The 22,904-nt window shown below is 36.0% G+C and overlaps 1 protein-coding gene across 1 annotated transcript in view; it reads left to right on the top strand.

Moving 5' to 3' along the window:
• ERCC6 (ERCC excision repair 6, chromatin remodeling factor) overlaps positions 1-22,904 on the top strand; it is a 43,323-nt gene that overhangs the window by 4,193 nt on the left and 16,226 nt on the right. The window contains exons 4-8 of the mRNA XM_066554912.1: positions 1,591-1,699; positions 3,336-4,062; positions 10,380-10,505; positions 14,227-14,385; positions 18,327-18,462. Coding sequence (XP_066411009.1) covers positions 1,591-1,699; positions 3,336-4,062; positions 10,380-10,505; positions 14,227-14,385; positions 18,327-18,462 — 1,257 coding nt within the window. The remainder of the gene's footprint in view (positions 1-1,590; positions 1,700-3,335; positions 4,063-10,379; positions 10,506-14,226; positions 14,386-18,326; positions 18,463-22,904) is intronic.

The following is a 22,904-nucleotide window of genomic DNA, read 5'->3' as shown; positions in this document are numbered from 1 at the left end:
ATCTGTATCTTGTCAGTACACATGGTTTCTCTCTGTGAGCCCCTTTAACTCATTGCTTTGTCAGAAACTGCTGCAGCTTTTTTCTGGCAGAGCAGAGAGTTAAGAGAGTTGTAAAGCAATCCAGCTGGCATCAGGGTATTGTAGGCAATAGACCTTTACAGATGTGAATAGAAAAGAGATTTGAAAAAAAAGAAACTTCTACTACTCAGGAATATAGCACCTTGATCAGCTCATTGTCTGCTGGAAGTTCACCCTATTACTTTCTCTAATGATAAACCTGACTGTGAAACTTACTGTCCTTTGCCCTCAGAAGGCCAGTCTTAGGTCATTTGCCACTGACTTATTCACTTGCAGTTTTTTAACCTTGATAATTTCAGAAACCTGGATAATACAGTGCTTATAATTTAGCCAATTAAGAAAGTGATGGGCTAGTACAGAGCAGTGTAAAGGACTAGAAAAAGCAGGCAAAGGACTAGAAAAAAGTAGCTGGAAATAGTAGGAAGAAATGCGTTAAACCAGACTTACTGGTAAAGAATGATCACTATTCTGCATGTTTTCATGCTGCTTGAAGATATTTGCACACGTGTTAGTTGCAGGGGAAGTTCAGACCTCCTTCCAAGTTTGTTGTTAACCATCTTTGAAGTGAAAGAAAAAAATCTTTTGAAAATCCTAAGCCATAAAAGCGGTCCTAATAACGTGAATTTTGCAATGGATTTGATTTTTACTGAAGTATGTGCCATGGAGTTATAAATGTGAAGGTTACGTTGCCTGCCTCTTTGTTTTATTGGTTGGAATGTTTTGTTTCACAAAGGAAAGCTAGCAACATCAAGGAGTCATACCATCACAACTAGATACACTGTTCAAGATATTACAGTCAGAAAACAGGTATAACAGAAGCATTATTAGCTAAGAATTATTTTTGTAGCAGTAGTAAACTATATTTCTTACATAATCTGTAACATTGATCTTTTGAAGTCATTTCACTTTTTATTTTTTGCTCTTAAATTAGCCGTGACCACTCCTGAACTAACCATGTACAAACACCTATCAGGATGTTGGACTGATTTACAATTTCAGTTCTTTTGTAACAAAACATTCCAAAACTTTTGGGATGATGAATAAATCTTAGTAAATCTTACAGCTCTTATCTGTGGCTTGGTAGTTGTGAACTCAGTCTTGCAATCATACGCCAATCTCTTGGTGCTCTCTGCATCTCAGCAATCTGCTTTGATGGGCTTCCTTCACTAGAATCAACACATAAAAAAGCCTTAAGAAATGTGTGTGTACATGAATTTTGTGTGTGTAAACAGCCTGATCTTACTGTACACATATGGAAAGATAATCAAAATTGTGTCTCCTGTGGGTTGGAGCCCTGCGGTATTATGGTGACGCTTTTTTTGCACTTTCTTTCTCACATGTGAATATATTATAATATATATTTGAAATAATATATATTTATTTCAAATAATGTATATTTGAATATGAGATTCTGCTTGAAACTGCTGCAAATATCTTGATTTAAGTGTTGTTTAAAAGGTTAGCAAATTTATAAAGCATACTAAAAATTAAATTACATCATTCTTGTTGAAGGAGCAACAGCTGAAGAAGATAAAAGCAAAACAAAAACGTCTTCAAGGAATACTTGGTTTAACAGAGTTTGCTGATGAAGCAAATGAGGTTGAATATGAGGAAGATGAAGGTATGTGTAGGAAAAGGCTGAAAGTTCTGTTCTACTTTGTAATGCCTTTTTTCTGTTTGAAGCTATTTTGTAAGGTTTTTGCCAGTAAGGAAATAAATTTCAGTGGTTGGCGTTCAAACAGAGTTAAGAACACTTATTCTGTACACCTGCAGATTTGCAAATCTTGGTATATTCATGTGGGAAGTTTTAAAAAATGGATGTTAATCTGTGTTCAGCCGTGTAGGGATGGCTGAGGCACATTAGAGTATTGGGCTTAATAAATTGGAAATCCTAACATTTTTTTTCACAGCTAATTTGATAAAGATGACTAACATCGTGATTGAATTACATTTTATATGCTGGATGCTATCAATCAGCATTAACAAAATTGGTTTTTCTTTCTGTTGGGAAGTATCACTAGAAATGGAAGAGGGAGGTGCTCTTCTTCTCAGGCTGCAGTGCGATTTTTAAAATTAAAAGTAAGTTTTCTTCCAGAATATATGTTGCCTCAGTGTTTTGCTAGGTGTTCTTCCTCCCTGGTCTCTGCAAGCTAAGCTTGGCCACAGTCAATAAGCTGCACTATTCTGCAGGGCAAGTTTGGGTCCCATTTGTGTCTGCGCATCACCTGTGGGTTATATTATTTGGAGAGGTGAAAAAACTCTTTGTGCTGTTTGACCCTTGCACATGTGGCTGGAGTAGATTCCCATCTTGTACAGCTCATGCTTCTCTCCTGATTCAGCAACACTTAAAGGAGTCAAAGCCTCAGTTAACTTTGCTCAGTAGAAAAGCATATTAAATCCTATTTTCTTTGGAGGGCTCATGCAGCAAAACTCAGGCACCCAGTGTGTTGAAATGTAACTAAGAAGTGAGTAGAGCCCAACAGAAGAAATGGAGTAGTTCCAGTAGGAAGGGGTGGAGATGGAGGGGTTTTCATGCCTGGTGCACTGTCGTTACTCATTAAACATATGATAGATACAGTGCTTTAAAATGTGACATTTAAAGCTGTGCTGGCAGTCCTTATAGACTTATTTTGAAATTCTGGGTCCTAGTAATAGATTTCAGGGCAGAATTCCCCTTCAGCTTCCTGAATTCGAGAGCTTTTCTTTTTCTTTGGTTTCAAACAGCAGTTACAGTTTGTGTATAATAAGTGCACCTAAAAGTGCTCTTTTATGGCAGAGTGCTGTGCAGCCAATCTGACTTCAAAAGTCATCATCTTCATGTTAGTACTGTAGGCTAGGAAGACAGATTTTGGGTTTTTTGGTTTTGTTTTATTGTTTGTTATTTTCTCATTGAAGCATATGGTAGGACAGTCTGTGTTTTGTGACATTTTTGTCTGTTGTGGTAATCAAAGTGTCAAATTTCAAGCTTTTGAGAAGGACTGAAAAATCAATAATAAAATTGAAATGGGCAGTGTTGGTGCAGATGGGAACACAGTGGTTTTGTGTTCTGAACATGGTGATATATTGACAGTTGACAACACAGGTGGTACATTAGAGTTCATGTATCATTGGGAATTGTAATTTTATGGTAGTTATTGCTGCTGTGTGTTGTTTCAGAAATATTTGCATTTTGATAGTACATATAACACCCTTGTTCCTGTGTTTTAGCTACAGAGAAGGTGTTCAAGGCATGCTCTTTGTTCTGACTTTTGTTGCAGAACCTGGTCCATCATCCCTTGGCAGTATGCTTATGCCTGCTCAGGAAACAGAGTGGGCAGAGCTCATCCGAACTGGTCAGATGACTCCATTTGGAACTAAAATACCTCAGAAGCCAGAGAGGAAGGCACGACAGTTAAGGCTAAATGAAACATCTGATTTTGAGAAGTACTTAGCAGACCAGGCTAAATTGTCATCTGAAAGAAAGAAGTTATCCCGTCACAAAGGAGCAAAGAAGAAAGCACAAGCCAAAAATGTTCAGCGTGTGGCTCCTGCAGCTGCCACAAAGGAGAAAAGTGGTAAAGCCCTCTCAAAAACAGATAAGCGTTTAAAAAAACACTTGCGAGAGCTTCAGAAGCACGCCCTTCAGATTCATTCCAAGGCCAGGATTCCAAAGGAGCAGAAATACCCAGAGGCCAAGAAGTGCAGGCATGAACAAGAGGATGATAGTGGGGAGTCTGAGTATGTACCTGATGAGGAGCTCTTTGATCCAGAAGCAGCAGAAGAGGAAGAAGAGCAGGCATCTTCTCTTGCTGAGAGTGATTCTGATTATGAACTTAAGAGTTTATCAAGAAAAAGAAAACATTTGGTGAGGAAGGGTTCTAAAGAAGCTGAAAATGATGCTGACTGTGTTCCAAGCTCTGAGGAAGAGGAGCGTACACCAGGGAAGCACAAAGTGAGACGATGGAGAGATGATGGAGACGTGGAGTATTATAAACAGAGACTAAGGTTAGTCCTAGACATAATAATAGTAGTAGTAGTAATAATATAATAATAAATTAGTATGTTGAACATGCAAAGGACAATAGCTACAATAGACTGCTAGGGAGTGTGTTAAAGTAAGGGAAATGAGGTAGTCAGAAGAATCATAGATAGCCTTCCAGAAGGACTCAAACATGGAGATTAATTAAAACAGCTTTGCTGTTGAACTTTTCTTGTTGTTATAGGTCCTTATTTGTGGATCACCTGTGCTAATTTGTGATTTATGAACTTGGATAACCTATGTGTTGGTGATCACAGGCATGTTGTCTCTTTTCTAGTATAAGGGTTGAGCTTCATATAATAAACTTTAGCTTGTTGATGGCATGTGTACTTTTAATTAAGTACCTTTACTGAATATCCTTCAGGTAGTTACATAGTCCTCTAGAAAGTCATGGAACTTGAAAACAGCTTCTTTAGAGTGAGAGGAAGAACATGTATTAGGGCAGTCAGTGAAGGGGGATTGATGTTGTGATAAAGCCTAGCATAGGAACTTGATTAATGCTTGGGAAGCTCAAATTTTACACTTCTGTGGAAATATAAAATCTTATGGATTTAAATGGTGCTGTGTCAGAGAATATCAAAAAGTAGAGGTATAAGCACCATCTCCCCTGTGGTGAGAGCCTGAGTTGCTGTGGAGGAAGAGGTATCTTCTGGTAGCAGAAGTGCTCTCAGTTGGAGAAAATCTCATGTAGGAAGAGCCCGACTTCACTTTCACATCCCAGGTTACAAAGGCAGATTAGGAACTGATATAAGGCAATACATTTGCAAACCCAGGATGTTGCTTTTCAAAGGAAGGCACAGTTTATTGCTCTTGAATAGAAATTTTGGCAAGAGGTTAATCTGAACAATGTCCAAAGGGTCAAAAAAATATATTTTCAATGGGATGCATTAACAATTGTTCTTAATCGGTAAAATATTTACTGGTTTATTGAATAAAACTGTATTCTTCACATTTAAAGTAGACCAATATTAAATCATTTTTAATTCAGTGTTTTCATCAAGAGTAATTTATTTTGATTGAAAGTTTTAATATGACTCACAGTTTAAATTCATTCAAAAACGTTTTTTAATAACGTTAAGATTGTGACAATTTATCCTTAGCAAAGTCATATCATAGACTACATTTCTTTTGGTTACTGAAGTTACAATAAAAGCCTAAATGAATTTTAGAAATATCAATAACTGTAATTGCTACCAAAACACTACATCTCTTAAAAATTTCATAGCTACAGTTATTGTGGCTGTTAAGCTGCAGCTGTCCACATTGATGTTTTTATGCTGACACCCCCAGGTAATCTTCATTATGGGAAATGCCATGAGAAAATAAAATGTAGTGAATTAAGAAACATATTAAGAATGCTATAGAAATGCTGTCATTTGCTTACATTTATATCTTGTTTCATGTCAGTTTTACTTTTGAATGCAAACGAATGAGTGAGATTATGGTATATTTTACCCGTGAGAGAGGCAGAAGAAAGTCCTTCAGGATTACTTTATTCTTCTGAACATCTAGTCTTGTGCTTGGCAATGAATTCAGTCCTACACTCTTAGAGACTGAAAATGAGTTTCCTTAACATTAAAACTTTTCAGAGATGGGACTTGAAGAGATTGGTCTGTGTCAAGGGGAAACTACATTGATGTTGTTAAAGCAGGATAATTAGCTAACTGCATGACTGCAGAGCATCTCTAGAACAAGAGACTGTTGTCAGAATGGGAGCTGTTGTCTGTAGGAAATGTCAGGCAGGAGAGCAGCCTGTCCTTCTAAAGACTGCTTCCAGAGGTTGGCCTAGTCACTCAAAGCAAGGTATGAGCAATGGAACATGAAAAAGTAAAATTTAGCTATGCAGAATCAGCTTAGGCTATCAGGAATTTCAGGTTTTTTCCCTTGTGTGGGTCTTGCCTTTCACTAGTTAGTGTTACTGGAGCCATGTTTCTGTGCAGACATGCAGATGAACAAAATCTTCTCTTCTGAAAGGTCTGTGCCTAAGGTGAATTCATAGCTTGCTAGAATAGTGAACAGTACCAGGGAACATCAGGGTTATGAGAGTAAGGTAAATAGGATGCTGTCATGCACCTATAGGTAATTCAAATATTCACTGAAAATTAGTGTGTTGTTGTTCCCAGCTATCCATATTGGCTATTACCAGCTGAACCCAGATGCTTAGGTGGTCAGTCTCTAGGATGGTAGTGGAATGTCTCAGAGACTTGAGCTCCATCATCAGGTATATTGAGAGATCAAAACCTGTTCCCTCCTGCCCAGTGGAATGCTCTGAGGTCGTGGTTTAACCCCAGCCAGCAGCCAAGCCCCACACAGCCACTCACTCACTCCCCCACCAGGGCAGTCAGTCAGTTTATTTGAAGACTATGGAAAGAATGAAAATGAACCTGTTTTATAACTTCTTTTACCAAGAAGCACAAAACAATAGTAACCTTGAATGCCTATTAAATGAGTAGGAAATAAAACTTTTTTGGTTTTTTTTCTCAACAAGAAAACTGCAAATTTTTTTGTATTATTCTCAAGCTATGCAGATATGGAAACCACAAAGTATCAAGATTTTGTTTATATTATTTAAAGTTTTCCTTTACATTTATTAAAATGCCAAGCATAAGTATAAAGTAATTTTTTCCTGCTTATATGTAATTAATGCATTACATTATTGAATCAGGATGGTGTCAGTATAAGGTAATAGCTTGGAGTCATAATAAACCTTAGCAGTCTGAAGTACATTCTTCCCATGCCAGATGTCAGTATGTATCTGCCTGCTGCTTCAAGGAAGGAATTACAAGTCATATTGTGGGAGATAAGTGCTGTGTCTGTGTTTTCTTGTGTATTCTGTATTGGTTGTTATGTACAGTTGTTTGACTTCTATTGCTGTCAAGTGCACAGAGGCAAGGCTGGGAAGCTGCTTCTTTTCTTGTCTCTCCAGATATCCAGGCAGTTGAGTAGCAGGAAGTTTTGACTGTCAGTACACACAAAGCAGTTGATTCATAAAGAAAAAAATTGTGTTAAATTAAATTGGTTTTCACAGATCCGCTTTCATGTGCTAGCTTTCTTTGATGTATCTGAATTATTGAATCTCTCTGTGTTTCAAAGTTCTAAGTTAAAAAAGGATTAAATATTACCTTTCCTGAAAGATACTTTCTTAAAGCATTCTTACTGCTCTTTAAAGTGACAAAGCCAGGACACAAATGAAGATATATTTTCTCTCACTCACTGAGTACACCTTTTGTTCTAAACTCAAGTGTGTAATTGTCTACATCAGTCTAAATTTACTTAGGGAGGCTTGTGGTACTAACTGCATGTATTTCATCTGTTAGGACATACCAATTAAATCCACCCATATAGACCATAAAAAGTTAGATCAAAAAAGCAATACTGAATGCGTCAATTTAGCAAATTAGAATAATCTGTAAGGGATTCTTAGATGTATAAAATATAAAACATATTGTGCTTCACAAATGCAAACTATATTAAATACTCAGCTTGGTTCCTGACTGCATTTAAAAAAAAAAAAACCAAACAAACTTAAATTGTGCTCATTACTGTTTTGGGTGCAGAATTTCTTTCTAGGGTATTGCAATAAGTGTGAAATGGGCTTAGTATCTGAATACATTCCTATATTAAGAAGAAATTTAATTGTATGATATATGGCTTTCATACTTCACTTTCAGGGATAAAATAACATTTATGTCAGTGACAATGGACAATATAAGATAGATTTCTTAAAGGTCATGCTTCTGTTTTAAAGAGACTTTGGTCTTGGAAATAGTGTTTGTCCTCCCATGGCTTCAGCCATTTGGATATTTACACTTTTCTTTATAAATAATGACGTTTCAGTGTAGAATCTCTTAATGGTGTGTGTTACATTAAGCTCGCAGCCTTTCAGAAACTGAATAGCTTCTTCAAACTTTGAAAGTTGTTTGTGATAACAAGTTGCTGCTATTTCTTTAAACTGGTAATTGATGGCTAAAAACCTCTAGATATTTGGAAGAGATGTAGTACCTCAGTGAAGTAACAGAGCATGTAAAAAGGAAATATTTTTCAGGAAAATTAAGTACAGGGTTTATTAGTTCAAATTCTATATATTTTCCATGTATAATTTTAGGAGAAATCCCAATGTCGGTCACACTTCTTGGAGAAAATGTACTAGTGAAGTACCTAAATTCCTGGACAGCTTCGAGTTTACCTTGTAGTTTCCTCTTGGTTGTTTCTGGATCACTTTTCCCAATGCACACTAGAGGGCAATCTGCTCCTTCCCAGGGGAGGCTGCTGCTCCTGTGCTGGCTGGTGGTGATTCATGTTGGAGTATAAAATTAATAGCAAATTCTTGTACAAATTATTGCCCTGTTTGGATTTAGTATGAATTGTTTACCTACATGTCTCTTTAGAAGCTTTGTAATCTGTAGCTGTTTTGATTTTAGTATGGTAAGTAGGAGTTTCCTTCCTTGGTTTGAGTCCTGTCATAACCCAGTCAGATGAAATAATCAAGTTGTGGCATGTCACAGTTACAGTAGTGATGCAGTCTGAAGCAATGATTATCAGCATTTTTCAACTCGAATTTCTTTTTCTGGAGCTCAAAAAAGTAAGACCCTCTGTGCCTGATAGCATAACGTTGTAGTACTGAAAGAAACATAAATGCATTCTTATGCTATGATTCTAGAAGGTGTCATACCGGCCTGCTAGACTGCAGACCACGAGTGTAATTTTGTAATTTAGCAGACTGCTACTCTAAGATAGAGATTTCCATTCCTGTTAGGAAAGGTTTATAAAAGAGGAAAACACTGACATTTCATGTGTTTTTAGTAAGTTCTTTTATACAACTTAGCTGGATTCATGATTTTATGTAATGAAATAAGAAGAATCCTGTATAAACATTAGCAAATCATCAGTTTTAAACAGCAAACTGATGGCTGTCTTTGTTCATCTAGTTTTTTCCCTGGATATGCTCTTTTTTCCCCCATCATTATTTTTGCTTCTGAAGACATCTTGACTTAAGAGATCAAAATATGCTTCAGTGAAACTGGCTCTCGAAACCTGACCAGCATTGTGTGGTCTTAGTTTTTCAGTGCTTTCATTCTTGGCAGTGATTGGAGCTTGTGTGTATTTGGAGATGGTGGTGTTTATTTTGAGTTGATAGAACAATACCAAGTTTGTGACTAGTTCCATAAAGGCAGACTTGAAGTATTTTCTCAAAAGGTACTACTGAAAAGTCCATATAGAAACCTCACACAGTCAGCTTTCTTTCATGAGAAAGAGTGTATGATTGTATTGCTTGGATGTGAAGTGTTGAACTTCTTCCCTGCTCTCTTGTTCCTAACACAAGCGTTCTTAAATTTGCCAGGTATGCAGAGACTGTTAAGTGGAAGTTTGCTTTTGCACTGCATTCAGAACAGTAGCTTATGGATGTTTTTAATCTGTGGTGTGCCTTGCCAGTTTCTGTAGGGATTTCATCCGTTTATCCACCACATTCAGTGTGCCTGCAGTAAATGGCACTTCCAGGAGAGAACTCCAGCAAGCACCAGATTGTCAATGAAGCGCTGTTGGTCGAGTAGTACATAGCCAGCTAGAGTACACTTTACCTTTAGAGGCAGATGGGTTTGGGTCACTGAAACACAGGTTCATCATTTTGTTGGAATGTTGAAGATCCTTCGGTACTTTCTCAGCAGTGGGGGAATGATGGGACAGGAAGGTAATTCTCTAAGCTGCCTGAAGTCCAAATAAGTTGAGGCTGCAAACCACAAATTACACTGTAATTCCAAAACCTCATAAAACTCATTATCTTAATAATGAATGTGTTACAGATTTAGAGCATGTCACCCTGAATATGGTGATGTTTCCAACTGAGTCTTCTGTGTAAGATTATACACTTCACTTTTCTCTACAGAAGGAAGTTAAATTTAAGTGTTCAAGTAAATTAATAAAATAGCTTCGGACCACCTAAACTTTATCAATACTTTGGTGGAGGGGGAGTTTAAGGGGAGTGAGATTTAGGAGTTTAAAGGCTTTTTGGTGCTATTAGCTGTTGATTTCATTATGTTAGCAATTTTGTCTATAGAAAATTAAAAAAATGTAACTAGCTATAGAACATGTTCCTTTTCTAATATACCAGACATCTCAAGCCTTTACTTGTGTAATTCTCTCCTCCAAAGGATCACTATTTTAAATCATAACATCAGATTATGTGGGGTTTTTTGGGTTTTTTACTTGATCAAAATTCAGTGTCATTTTCATGCAGAATCTTTTCCATGCTATAACTGAATGTTGATTCCTTGTGTTATTCCAGGAAGTGGCAAAAAGAACGTTTGAAGGATAAAGAACATCAAACTGCTGAGGAACTTTCTGAAGAAAGTGATGTTGAGTTTGAAGAGGGTTTCAAAGTACCAGGATTTCTCTTCAAAAAGCTTTTTAAGTATGTATTGTGTACTTTATTTCAGTATAATGCCACTGTATACTGTTAATAATATTAGTAGTAATAGTCATAGTGAGTTCCAGATAACCTTTGCTGTAACTTTTGCTTCAGTGAATGATGCCTCAACTTTGCTTCAATTGTTTCAATAGGATTCTTTCTTTTAAAAAGATTTCAGGTTCAAACTTCAAAGAAATAAACTTATTGTGACCACAAAATGCAATTATGTGAAGGTGATAACTGGCTGATGTGAATATTGTAAATGTGTGTTAGCTAAACTATGAATTGAGAAGCGCTCTTTGTCTATTTGTATAAATGAATTCTTTTATTGATATATGCTTGTTCCTAATTCAGGTGTGGAGTGGTAGAATAATTTTACTTTGAAATATAAGATGATGTTAAGATGTGATAAAAGAAAACAAGAAATATGGTGTTTCTCTGATTGAGTGGAGTGAAATTTTCTGCCAGTAGAAAATATGGAGAACTTTTTCTTTAAGTAACTACTGAAAGTCTTTTCAAAGTAACTGTTAGTAATTCATATTATAAAATAATCTTGAACGTTTTGCCAGGTAAAATTTTAAAATATAGAGAGTAAATTCTTAATTCCTCTGGTAGATGGAAAACACTCTACAACTCATTCTTTAGTTATTTAATGCTTAATTACAGATTTCAACATAGGTGTTTTCTGTTTCAGTTTTTTAAAACATAGTGCCTCGTGATGCTTTCAAGTTCATCTCAAAAAAAAAACCCAACACAACTACAAGTTAGCAGCTAACCACTTAATTTTATCCATAATCTCTCCCTTAAATTTCATGCATAATGGGCTTGAATTCAGTTTTGTTGGCAACATTTCACACAGCAGGAAAATCTTCTCTTCTCTTGAAAGCAAAGTCTGTTAAGATCTTATGTAGTAGAAAGCCCTGGTTTATAATGGGTGTGTGTGGTAACCCTTCCAAGAGAACCACTTAGTCTTGACCTCAGAGAAATTATTACTGTTGTCCTGTAGTCCTCAGAAGGAAAGCACTAGCTCTGAAATGGGGTTGAATTAATGCCTTGGTTGCTGGGACCATCCAGAGCCAATATGTGGTCTCCATTTGTTTATGTGAAGGTACTGCACAAGTATTCATCTTGAGGACGGATGTGTGGTCTGAGCAACCCAAAGGGAAATGAAATAGAGCAGTCACTAAAAATTAATCTTGAAGATGCAAGCCTCACTAATGAAGGGTATCCCTGCAAGCATGAGTCAGTTGGCAAAACTTCTTAAGTGGTTAGAAAGATCAATTGCGATGAATGATTTGTCTGACTTGTAACTTAAATGCTGAAATCTCCAGTGTAGGAAAGCCCATAGTCAATAGGCATTAAACTGTGGAGTTCTGAGCAAGTTTACTACAAAACAGGGAAGTATATTGGCCCAAGGACATGTATAGCATGTACTTAAAGTGATCATCCTGCATAGTTAAATTCCAAAGAAGTTAGCGCATGCTGGAAATAGGAGACCCTCAGGTTTGTTTTTTGGAAAGCCTGTTAAAGTGGACAGTCTGTTTCTTCCATGCACACTTGTCTGCTTTGCTAAATATTGATCAGGAATAACATGGATGCTGCTGTGGAACAAAACTGAGCAGACCTGCAAACATTGCCTTTTTCCATCTGCATGAGCCTGCAAGAACGCTCTCTCTATGAAAAAGAAAACAGCCTTCATCACTGTTTGCTTCCAGTGTGTGATTTCCCTGATAAATCTGGAACACAATTTTGTCTCTGCAACAATGCAGCTGAACTCTGGTTTCTGCTGTGGTGAATTTTGATGCATCACGGCATGATTGCTCGTGTGCAATACAATACAATGTAACTATTTTGGAGGGCCAGCAGCACTTTTATTTACTTCCAGAATATTTTTGGAATTTAAAAAAAAAAAAAAACCAAACCAAAAAACCTCATAAAAATTGGTGCAATAAAAGTGTAAGGTTGAAAAGAATTCATTATCTTTCCATATAATCACAAAAATGGAGTTCCTTTAACTTTTGGATAGTTACATTGCTTGTTTATATGATCATACAAAAACAGCACCTGCATCTTTCATGTTTTTATATAACCATGCAGCAGAATTTTTCACAAGCTTAATTATCTACTGTGAAACTTTCTCAGAAGAAGGAAAGAGAGGGAGAAATATGTTTATAAATTCATCTAATTTTAAAGCTCTTGTATTATTTTTTAGGATTACATACAGTTTGTATTCGGAAGTTATTGAATAGTTGTCTTCTGAAGAGACATGCTGAACATTTGTCTGGGGGAGCACCTTCTGACTGGAATTAGGGTTATTTTCAATTCTTTAATGTTTTTCAGAAGATGTTTTGTCTTCATAAAATGTAGTAATGATAGCATCTTAATCCAATTATAGCTAATCCTGCAATCCATTTCATAGTTGTTTTATAGATTGCTGCATTTTAAGGTGAATTAATTTCTAATAAAAGGGTTTCTTAAGGGCTTCGTGGCATAATGCTTTTGAGACACCAGCAGATAGTGTGATGTCTGAACCATTAGATGTGTTCTTTGATCATCTTTTTTTAACTACTCAAGCCATTTGTTTGTCTCCATTTAGCATTCTCTAAATCCATACCAAACTCATCACAAATTGATTTTTAATAGTACTTTGTAGACACTAGTGTCATTAGCTGTCAGTAGTCCTAAATATTATTTGTTCAAGGATAGAAACAGGATTTTGAAATGCACAGAAGAAATCACCTAAAATGAATGACCCCTATTTAAAAAGTGTTTTGTTCTTTGCTGTGCTCTGCACTCCAGAAATGCATGCCATCAAGAAAATTATTAGTAACCTTTTTTTTCCTGTAAGTTACAAGGCACTGAGGTGTTTGTTTGATTTTTTTAAATGTGATTTAAAGGTATAGTTTTTCATTTATTTGTTTTGTTTTCAATTTAACCCCACACATGGTACGTTATTCCTACTGGTCTCACTATTTCATGTTATAAAAAGGTATGTCCTAAAGTGATTCTCAGCCCAGCATCTTATCTTCACCTTTTTAGCTTGCTGTCATAAATCTTGCTTTCTAGTCTGCTTCTTTTAAGTGGAATGTATTTTACATTGTTGCTTGTACTATTTCCAGTGAAGGACTGGGAGTAGAAACTGCCCTGATGCTCTCACATAATGCTCTGCTGTATCCCCTGCACTGCAATAGTTTCTATCGCTTAGTCTTGGTTTTTTTCTTCATTGAAAGAGACTAAATGTTATTAAATAAATTTATGTTTTAAAAAAGCATGATTTGGCAGACGTGATCAGTTTTTGTACTAGAGTATGAAGTCTGTACCCCTTACAAGTCAACCTTTTCCTTCCCTTCAAGGAGTATGTTCCAAATAATATTATTTGCTAGACCCTTGCATCTTGTCTTTTCTGAAAAGCTAATGCTTCATAAGAGTAACTTTCAAAGTTGCTTTTAGCACTTAAAATATATATGAAACAAAATACCCTCTAATTACAATGACTGTTGGTTTAATTAGAAATGTTTTAGTGTTGCATAAAGAACAAAAGTCACATGTAATGTCTGAGTGCATCAAAAATGTATGACCTAGTAAATACAGCACTCATGTAAAACACACATCCAGCATGTTACAGTAACTGGTATGAGAACCTTGCCAAATGATTAATTCATGAGTACTTTCTGTTATGATCTGTATTATCAAACATTTGCCATCTTCTTTTTCCTTGTTTTAGGTACCAGCAGACAGGTGTTAGGTGGCTTTGGGAATTGCACTGCCAGCAGGCAGGAGGAATTCTGGGAGATGAGATGGGATTGGGCAAGACCATTCAGATAATTGCCTTCTTGGCAGGTCTGAGCTACAGCAATATGAGGACTCGTGGTTCAAATTACAGGCAAGTGCTTCTCTGCAGACTGTCAGTCTGTGGAGCTCAATTAATATTTCATCAGATGTATTACTGGTGGAGGAGGGTCCTGTGAATTATTAATGACATTTCAATTACAATATTCCTTTAATTCTTTTAGTGGGGGACATCAAAGGAAAAATTTTACGAGACAATGGAGCTGTAGGGCAGGAAAAATTAAACATGTAACACTTTTAATGAATTCCAGGCATTGATGCTTCATTTTGCAGATGAGCCACGCTAGATATTTTGGGTCAATACAGTGTCTAAGGTTACCTTCCACAAATGGATTGTTTACAAACTCAATTACATTAATATCAATAGTTTACACAATATGGAATTTTAAATTAGATGTAATACCTTCAGTTCCATTTATTAAATTTTACATTAAAATATTTGTTCTGGCAAGCCACCAGGTAAATGTTTTACAGGAAGTAGCAAGCTGATTTGCAATGAAAGTTGGAGTTTTTGATGGGCAGGGAATTATCCATGCCAAAAATTATTAGTAAGAGTAAAACCAGTAACTTATGCAGAGGAATTTCCATCTGCTTTTGTTTTTTTGTTGTTGCTGCTTTTCAAAACATATGCTGGTGTGACTGGCCTTTCTTACAAGGTATTTTATGTTTTTTGTTACTGAACAATGCTTTAAAATTTCTTCTTCATTGGTGGAATTACTTGTTTGTATCCTCAGATTTGCAAACGCGCACATGAATAGTAGTTGATTTTTCTACTTCTGTTGGCCTGTTTACCTGATGTAAATAGCTACATGAAATTTAGCAACTATCATAGTACTGTACTAAACAAATAATTACCTTAATGTAGAGGTATGTTTAAATTACATTTAGCTTGTACATGAATTGTAAAATAATGCTTTAAAGAGAAAATATTCCTGTTTTCTCTCTAGTTGCTTCCTACTATAGTCTTAATATAAAAATAAATTCCATAGGTCCCTCACTCAGGTCAGCTGGTTTACTTTAATATGGCTGCCTGGTTAAGGATGTATTGTACAGATTATTTTATATTCCCTACCCCACTTGGGAGACTACTGAGTTGATAGAAATCCTTCAGGGACATCTCTTGACACTGTTAAATAGTGCAAAACTACGGTAAAAGTTTGAAAAGGTCAAAATCAATTTGCCTTTTGCAAACTGCAATTTGCCCACCTAAGTTGCAGTGCTCTTTCTGCATGCAAGATAATGTGTTGAGTTTCATGTTTTGGCTGATGCATGTCATTAAGTCCATCATGAGAGTAATTCCATGGAGGGAAACAAGATTTAATATATTGGTGAAGCTTGCTCTGATTTTGTGTGTGTGATGCTGTAAGGCAGACAGTCTAAACAACTTCATCTTTCATAGTCAAGTGTTTTCCTGCCCTGGGCTGAGAAGGCAGTAATACTGGTTACCAGTAGTACTGGTTAACTTGTTTCTACTGGATGAGTGTAGTCTGATAGGCAGGAGACTTCCTGGGCAGCCTCTCTGCAAGGCCAGCACTAAGAGGGGACAAAGCTGTGTGCTCAGCACTGTCAGTGTCTTCCAGCCTAGCTTGGGTTTCCTTACCTTGGTGTGTAACAAAAACCTTTCGCCACAGACTTGCCTTCATTTATTTGAAACCTCAGATGGGAAACTGACAGAAAGTTTATACACTGATTATTTACCCGTCTGTGCTCTTCAGGATACTGAGACATAAACATAAACAGCTCAATCTCTACTTTGAGTGGCATAGATTAATTTCCATGGTGCTTAGGTAAATAAAAATCCATTGCCCCAGAAAAAGTGTGTTGCTCTTGCTGCCCTGTTTTCTTATTTTCACTAGGGTTAGTTATTGTTTCAGCTTGAAAACATGATTTGCCAGTCCTTGGCAACTTTACGTTATAATGAAACATGTTTTCCTGTGCAAACTTTTTGAGTGTTTAAAGATTATAAATATAGCATGAGTACAGTTTGCTTTTTCTTGGTAGTAAGTTGCAGGAATTTGAACTTACATGCAATTCCAATTGCATCCAATTAAATAGCAACAAATAAAGGATTCTTCTGAATTTGGGCTTTATAAACCAGAAGAACAGAACTATAAGCAACAGAAGAAGAAAGATATTTGGCTATATTGACCAAATATGACATTGACCATAAGCTATTAGTACAATGCAGCTGTGAAAAAGGGACAGAATACAATATGGCAATATATTTGGAGTAGGAACAGGGCAGTATTATTATCTTGGTGCAAGGCACTAGTAAGACTTTGGTTTTGAGTGTTTTAAGTGTCACCTTTGTTCAAGGAAAACAAATATAAATTGGATAGGCAGCAGAGCAGATCTTGCAGTGTTGCAGTGATTAGGAGAATGAAAGCTGCCTCCCAAGTGTAGCAAGCAGAAGTATATGATTTGTTTTGTTTTGTGGAACAGCTCAGACTGGAAGAAGCTAGATGACTCTTTTATATAAATAAATAAAAGCTCTCAGGAGAATAATAAAATGTTAGCTAGTGGAAAGTGGGTAGAGTCAGACTAGACAGAGAAGAGTTTTCACACAGCCAAGCAGAGAGGGAGTGGAGTTTCTGAAAATTGATCCAAGGAGGTGTGAACTCTTTGTGTAAGCTGAGGGGGGGGAAATCTGGATAAACTTTACATGTGAGCTTGTGTGAAAACAGACCAGGGGAATAAACAGATGTATTTTGTTACTACCCATGAAGAGTAAGAAACTAGTATGTTCTGGGAAAGTTGGCTTTTTTTGCTTTAGGTATTTTTAAGAGTAGTAGCAGTGATTATTTGGATTCATAGCGTAGTTGAAGTTATTTTTCATGTCTCCAAGTTGTTTCTTCCCTTTGGATTGCAGGAAGTTTTTTAATTAGACCATGTAAGGTTATGTTATAGTATTCGTTCATAATAAGCAATGTCCAGGTTGTTTCTCTGTATATGTATAAGCTTTTGATAAAGAATATTATTTCTTCATGTCAGCAGTTTCTGAAGATGTTAAGGGGTTTGGGCTTTTTTTAAGCAGAGTGTTGCTGTTGTCTGATAAATCCTTTATTGCTATCAGTGTGTGATCTTGAATGTCTGCTGTGATTTTTTGGGTTGTTTATTTAGTGTCACTTGGATAGTACATAGACACAGATCAGTGTATGATAACTGAAGCTATTGCCTTTGTTTGCAGAGTTATTTTTTTCATTTTTTAAAGAGCAAATATATTTGAAAAATAACTGCTAGTAACCACCACTTCATATATTTCTTACAGGATTGTTGGTATTTATTTGTGGCAGTAGTATTTTTTATTTGGCTGGTGTGCAAGGGATTTTTCCCTTCTTAAGAGCAGCTCTGAACTTCATATACAGAAAGGCTTTGTTTCAGACCTCTTTAGTAATTCTCAGAAACAGAAATAAAAATACGAATAAGAAACTTATGAGACAGTTTGAGCCAAGCTCAGATCTCAACATCCATGGATGATATAGTCTGCACTTTAGAGTCCTTGTCTTATCAATAAACTATGATGATGAGATTACAGTATATTATCAACATGAAGCAGAACACCTGTGTGTAAGTTCATTTGTGAGACTCTAGCTACACATTCTGTATAATAGAAGTAATAAAATAATTGCTTGTTAATGATTTCACTTATAGAAACAGCAGTCACTAAAACCTGATTTGTAATATCACAGGAGGAAGTTCCCTTATGCCTTATTGTTTGGAGCTTTTCTATTCCTGTTTAGCTTGATAGATGCATCCATTAACTGTTCAATGAGTGGATTCTTTTAGCAGTACCCTCTTCATCTTCCTTTAAAAAACAGACTTCCAGGAAAACAAATTGCCAATTAATTTCCATAGCTCTCATATTCCACTTAAACCGTAAAATATGTCATTTTAATGTGTGTATTTTAATGAGCCACTTAATACAAATTATTTATTTCACATCAAGGTTTTTTTTCCTTGAATACTCTATTTTAGGTACCAGGGATTGGGTCCAACAGTGATTGTCTGTCCAGCTACTGTGTTGCATCAGTGGGTAAAAGAATTCCACACTTGGTGGCCTCCATTTAGAGTTGCTGTGCTCCATGAAACTGGTTCTTATACAAAGAGTAAGGTAATGATTGATGTTCATTTTGTAATTCTTGAGGCCTTTTTTTTGTCACTAGCAAAAAAAAAAATCCCCTGTTGTTTAATTGCTCAATGCTTCTGTGTAGAAAAGGGCTTCCTGTGCCCTTTTTCTGAATGTATTAAAAGAACGAAAAGTTGATTGTCTTGTATAGATTTCATAGTAAACTGGACTAAAAGAGGGTTGACATAGAATGTTTATTATGGTGAAGACTTGTATTGCCTGAACAAATTAAACATAGTAACAGGTTTCTTGCTTGAGTTTTCCTTGTGCTGTAGTCCATTCTAGGAGTTTGACTAGACTGCTTGTACACCAGATAAATGCTTGTAGCACTTGTGAATCCTCTTCTTGCATTTCTTTGCATCACTATCTCATTGATCTGATATCTAATGTGTTTTGCATGCGTGGATAATTTCTCTTCAGTTGGTTGCTGCCAGTTGGTATCACTCAGTCTCATTTTCTTTAATGAAAGAGTAACTTTGTTAGGTTACATTGTTTCCAGCAGTGCCTTGTCTGTCTTTCCGTTGTCTTTGACAGTCTCTTCTTATACATGTTCTTAGTCTTGCTTAAGTTGGAAAGCCTGACTTGTCTGAAGTTTGAAACTTTGGTACCTTGCAGGAACAAAGCAAGGAAAACTTAGATTTTTCTTTTCCCCATCATATTTCAGATGTTTAAATGAGTTTTCAGGATTCAGCAAAGCATTTTTAAATTTCTCTTTAAATATTTATTGAATTTCTTGTAATAACATTAAGATTATGTGGTGCTTAATTGCACTTGATTAAACGTATTCTGAAGTAATTGATGCAGTTACAGTACCTAGCAAAAAAGGAGTAGCACACTCTAATGTGCTAATAGCTTCCTGTTGTTCAATTAACTTGGTGTGTTTTCAAGCCCTAAAAGTCTGTTGACCTCAATAACACGGTTGCATGTCTTCCTAAATTAAATCATGTGTGCTTATTTTGGGCTGTTTCTTAATTAATGGACTTGACAGACTGACTCAAATTTTTCCATCTGCAGGAATAGTAAGGTTTTCAAGATTTCACCTTCCCACTGTCATCCTTCAAATACATATTCAACAACTTAAAATTGAAGATGTAAGCACTTTTGAGCAGATTTAGAGAACTGAACCTAATGCTTCATCTTCTAAGAGTGTAACAGTGCTTTAAACAGGTGTCACTGATAAGGTCTTAACCACATGCACGTTTTTTTCCTAGATGCCTCTTAATCAGAGAAGAGCAAGTGAAAGTAAGGAAAAAAACCAACTTTCCTGTTTTATTTCCCCTATACCTGCAGTAAAAATTTGCTACTAATAAATTAACATAAGTAACACTTGTACACTGAAAATATATCACATAAAATACAGGACAGGTGATTTACTCCTGCCTAGGATTTCTTTTCAAAATACATTATGAATACTTTAGTTCTGATCTTACAGCAATTCCATCTGCTGATAATCTGTGGCATTGCAGAAGACCACTTTTGCACATCTTAACTTTGTAATGCTCATCCAGGGACCATTCTGCCATTAAGCTCTGGCATAAGACATAAAAGAATAAGTTAAGTTAAATATTAGAAGAGTGGTTAAACTGCATAAGTTCTTTGAGATTAATTTTACTTAGCCAACAGCCAACTCCCTGTTCACCTGTAGTCTCAGTGTGGCACAGGCTTGTTTGGAATTAACAGACGATTCCAGCATTCACCTGTTCTATTTGTGTATCCTAGTTTATCATAAAGTAAATGAGAAGAGTTTCATGTTGGACAGCTCCAGGAGAGGACTGGGGAACTGAACTTTGTTATCAGCTTTGGAGTGAGAAAGGTCATTTCAGCCTCTGAGGGGGCTACAATTTTCTGAACCAGTGGAGGAACACTTTTGTCCTCCAGACTAAATGGATCGTCAGTGAAGATCTTAATAGATTTTGAGGACTACCTTATCCTGTAGTGGTTGGCCAGCAGGTTGTGGTAAAACCCAGTATTGCAGTTTGTTCTCTACAAGTCTATGAAAGAGGCATAGGTGATTCTAAGGACAAAGATTAGTTGTAACACTATTGGATAAGAATTTTGGAGAAAAAGGGTTAAGCAATGACAAGTGTCCCATAAGGCAGGACAGTATTTCATAGCAGAAACACACAACAGCTAAAGTTTCATTTGATAAAATTTAAGTTGATATTTTAGGTGAGATGGATGGATGTAATTTTTCCCATAACATTGTCAGGAATCCTGAAATCTTTGCAAATACTAAATCTTTCAACATTGGTTAAATCATTTGGTTTTATGAATAGGCATTTTCTGGTGTATCTTCTAAGATGCACAAGCATTGATACAAGAGCCTGTCTCCCAGCTCTTCAAAGGTGCCCACAGAAGTATTTCACTTGACAGTGAAGAGTAGGGAAGACATCTGTTCTGATTGCTTCATCATAAATTGATTCTAGGCAATACTTCCCACAGCTGTTCAGTTAGTGACACTTCTTTAGTGTTACAAATGGACTTTGAGCAGCGTGGTAAGTGAAAGGCTCTCTGATTTTTACCTTTTTTACCAGTCTGTTTTGATTTTCTTTGCAAGCAGTTTTAGGATTTTCACAGTAATAGTATGAAATAGCAGCCTGAATTGTGATTGCCAGATTGGCTGCAAATCTTGTCAGCCTGTTTCAGCTCAGTCATTGAGACATCTCACTACTATAATATTTGTGGAGTTTTTAGCATATGCAAAGCTTCAAAAGAGACACTCATTAATCTTTTTCTAAAATAACAATGGTAGAAAATTTTGACAGTAAAGGAGGGAAATATAAATTTCCCATTTTGCCCCTTGGACTATAACTAAAGGTCTTCAGCTATCTATAAAGGGAGACAGATTGGTATTTTAGATGATTGAAGGAAGACACAGTAGCAAGTTGGAGGGATTTCCAAGACTTTTGAGCTTGTTTAAGGCATTCAGATGAAATGCAAAACTTGCTCTTTTTTTAAATTATTATTATGTGTGATTACAGAAGATTATTTAGCTTTTCTAGGATGATAAATGTGCTTAAGTTGGAGCAGTAGGTGGAACCAGATTTAAGTAATAGTCTTCCCCTGTGAAGTCAGCTTTCAGTTTGAACAAGGTATAGCATTTGTGGCTAAATGTCCTGAAGTGCTGTCTTATGCTATTAAGTTCCTACTATGGTTTGTCCTGTTGTTTTAAAACTTCTGTTTTAAAAATGCACATGCACATGAGCATTTGTAAATCATAGAATGTAAGAGGCAGCATGAACTTTGGTTATCATGTTTAACATATCACATATGGAAGGAGGCTGTATTTTTTAAGTTCAAGGCTGAACTTTTAATTTCCTAATCTTTAGAACGGGTATCACTGAGGTTAACAATTCCTTCTGATGTTAGTCACATACTGTTTATAAATGTGTAACTTTGCATTTTCTTATTCTGGTCAAATGCAGGACACACAATGCAGCCCTAGAAAGTAATTATCAAGTTCATGATACTTGCAGCTGTTAAACCATCTATTTCAAGATGACTTTACACATGAAATATTTCATTGAAGGGTATTTCCAAAGAAAAAATAAAATTTAGACATGCCTTAATCTAACTAAACAAGAAAACTGTGGATTGAAGAAATAAAATATATACATAAATATATATTATATATTTTTAATATATTTTATATACAAAATATTGTAAAATATACTAAATTATAAAATGCCACACCCTCAAGAGTTTGTACCCAATATTAGATCCATTAGCATGTTTTAAAATATTTAGAATTATTCCAAGAACTGCACTTAAAGTGAAGGCAACCTTGAAAAGGTACCCAATGCAGTAAAATGAGACTTAGTAAGTGCTGTAGTGTGAGTTGATAAAATTGTGTTGTTCTGTTTCTTCATTGTCAGCACAAATCCTTGTTTATTAAAAATTTAGCTTGAAGGAAACTTTAATTAATTACAGGTTCAGTAAATCCTGACTAGGATTCTGCCTTGGTGTGTTTACAATGAATGGCCTTCATGTGCCTGTGTTTCACTTCTGTTCTCTCTGCTACCTGACAGCGTGATTTATGGCTGTTGTTTTCTACGAGTCCACTGTTTGCCCTCTAGGAGGGATTGGTCTCTTGAGCCTCCATAATAACAGCAGCACTTTCACAAAACATCTTTTAATGACAAGAGTATAGCATTCTGTAAGTCAGGCTAATTGCAGACATACCCTATTAATTGCAAAAATTAGGAGAGGTTACATATTTTACAAGCTTTTAATTTTAAATCACCCGAGATGATTTGTCTTAAGTGTTTGGGTAGTGATGTCTACAATATTCTATGACAGACCATTGCTGAGACTTGAGAAAAGTTGCAGACTATGGATAATGTACCAGGTAGAATTAAGCTTTGGATGTCCACACCTGCAGAGAAATCCTACTCTGTCTGTAATACAAATTATTCTAAAGATTACAT

This window comes from Molothrus aeneus, chromosome 8 (genome assembly GCF_037042795.1).
Source record: "Molothrus aeneus isolate 106 chromosome 8, BPBGC_Maene_1.0, whole genome shotgun sequence".
Lineage (NCBI taxonomy): Eukaryota > Metazoa > Chordata > Aves > Passeriformes > Icteridae > Molothrus > Molothrus aeneus.
Note: the sequence above shows the minus strand (reverse complement) of the source record. Positions and strands in the feature narration are given on the sequence as shown.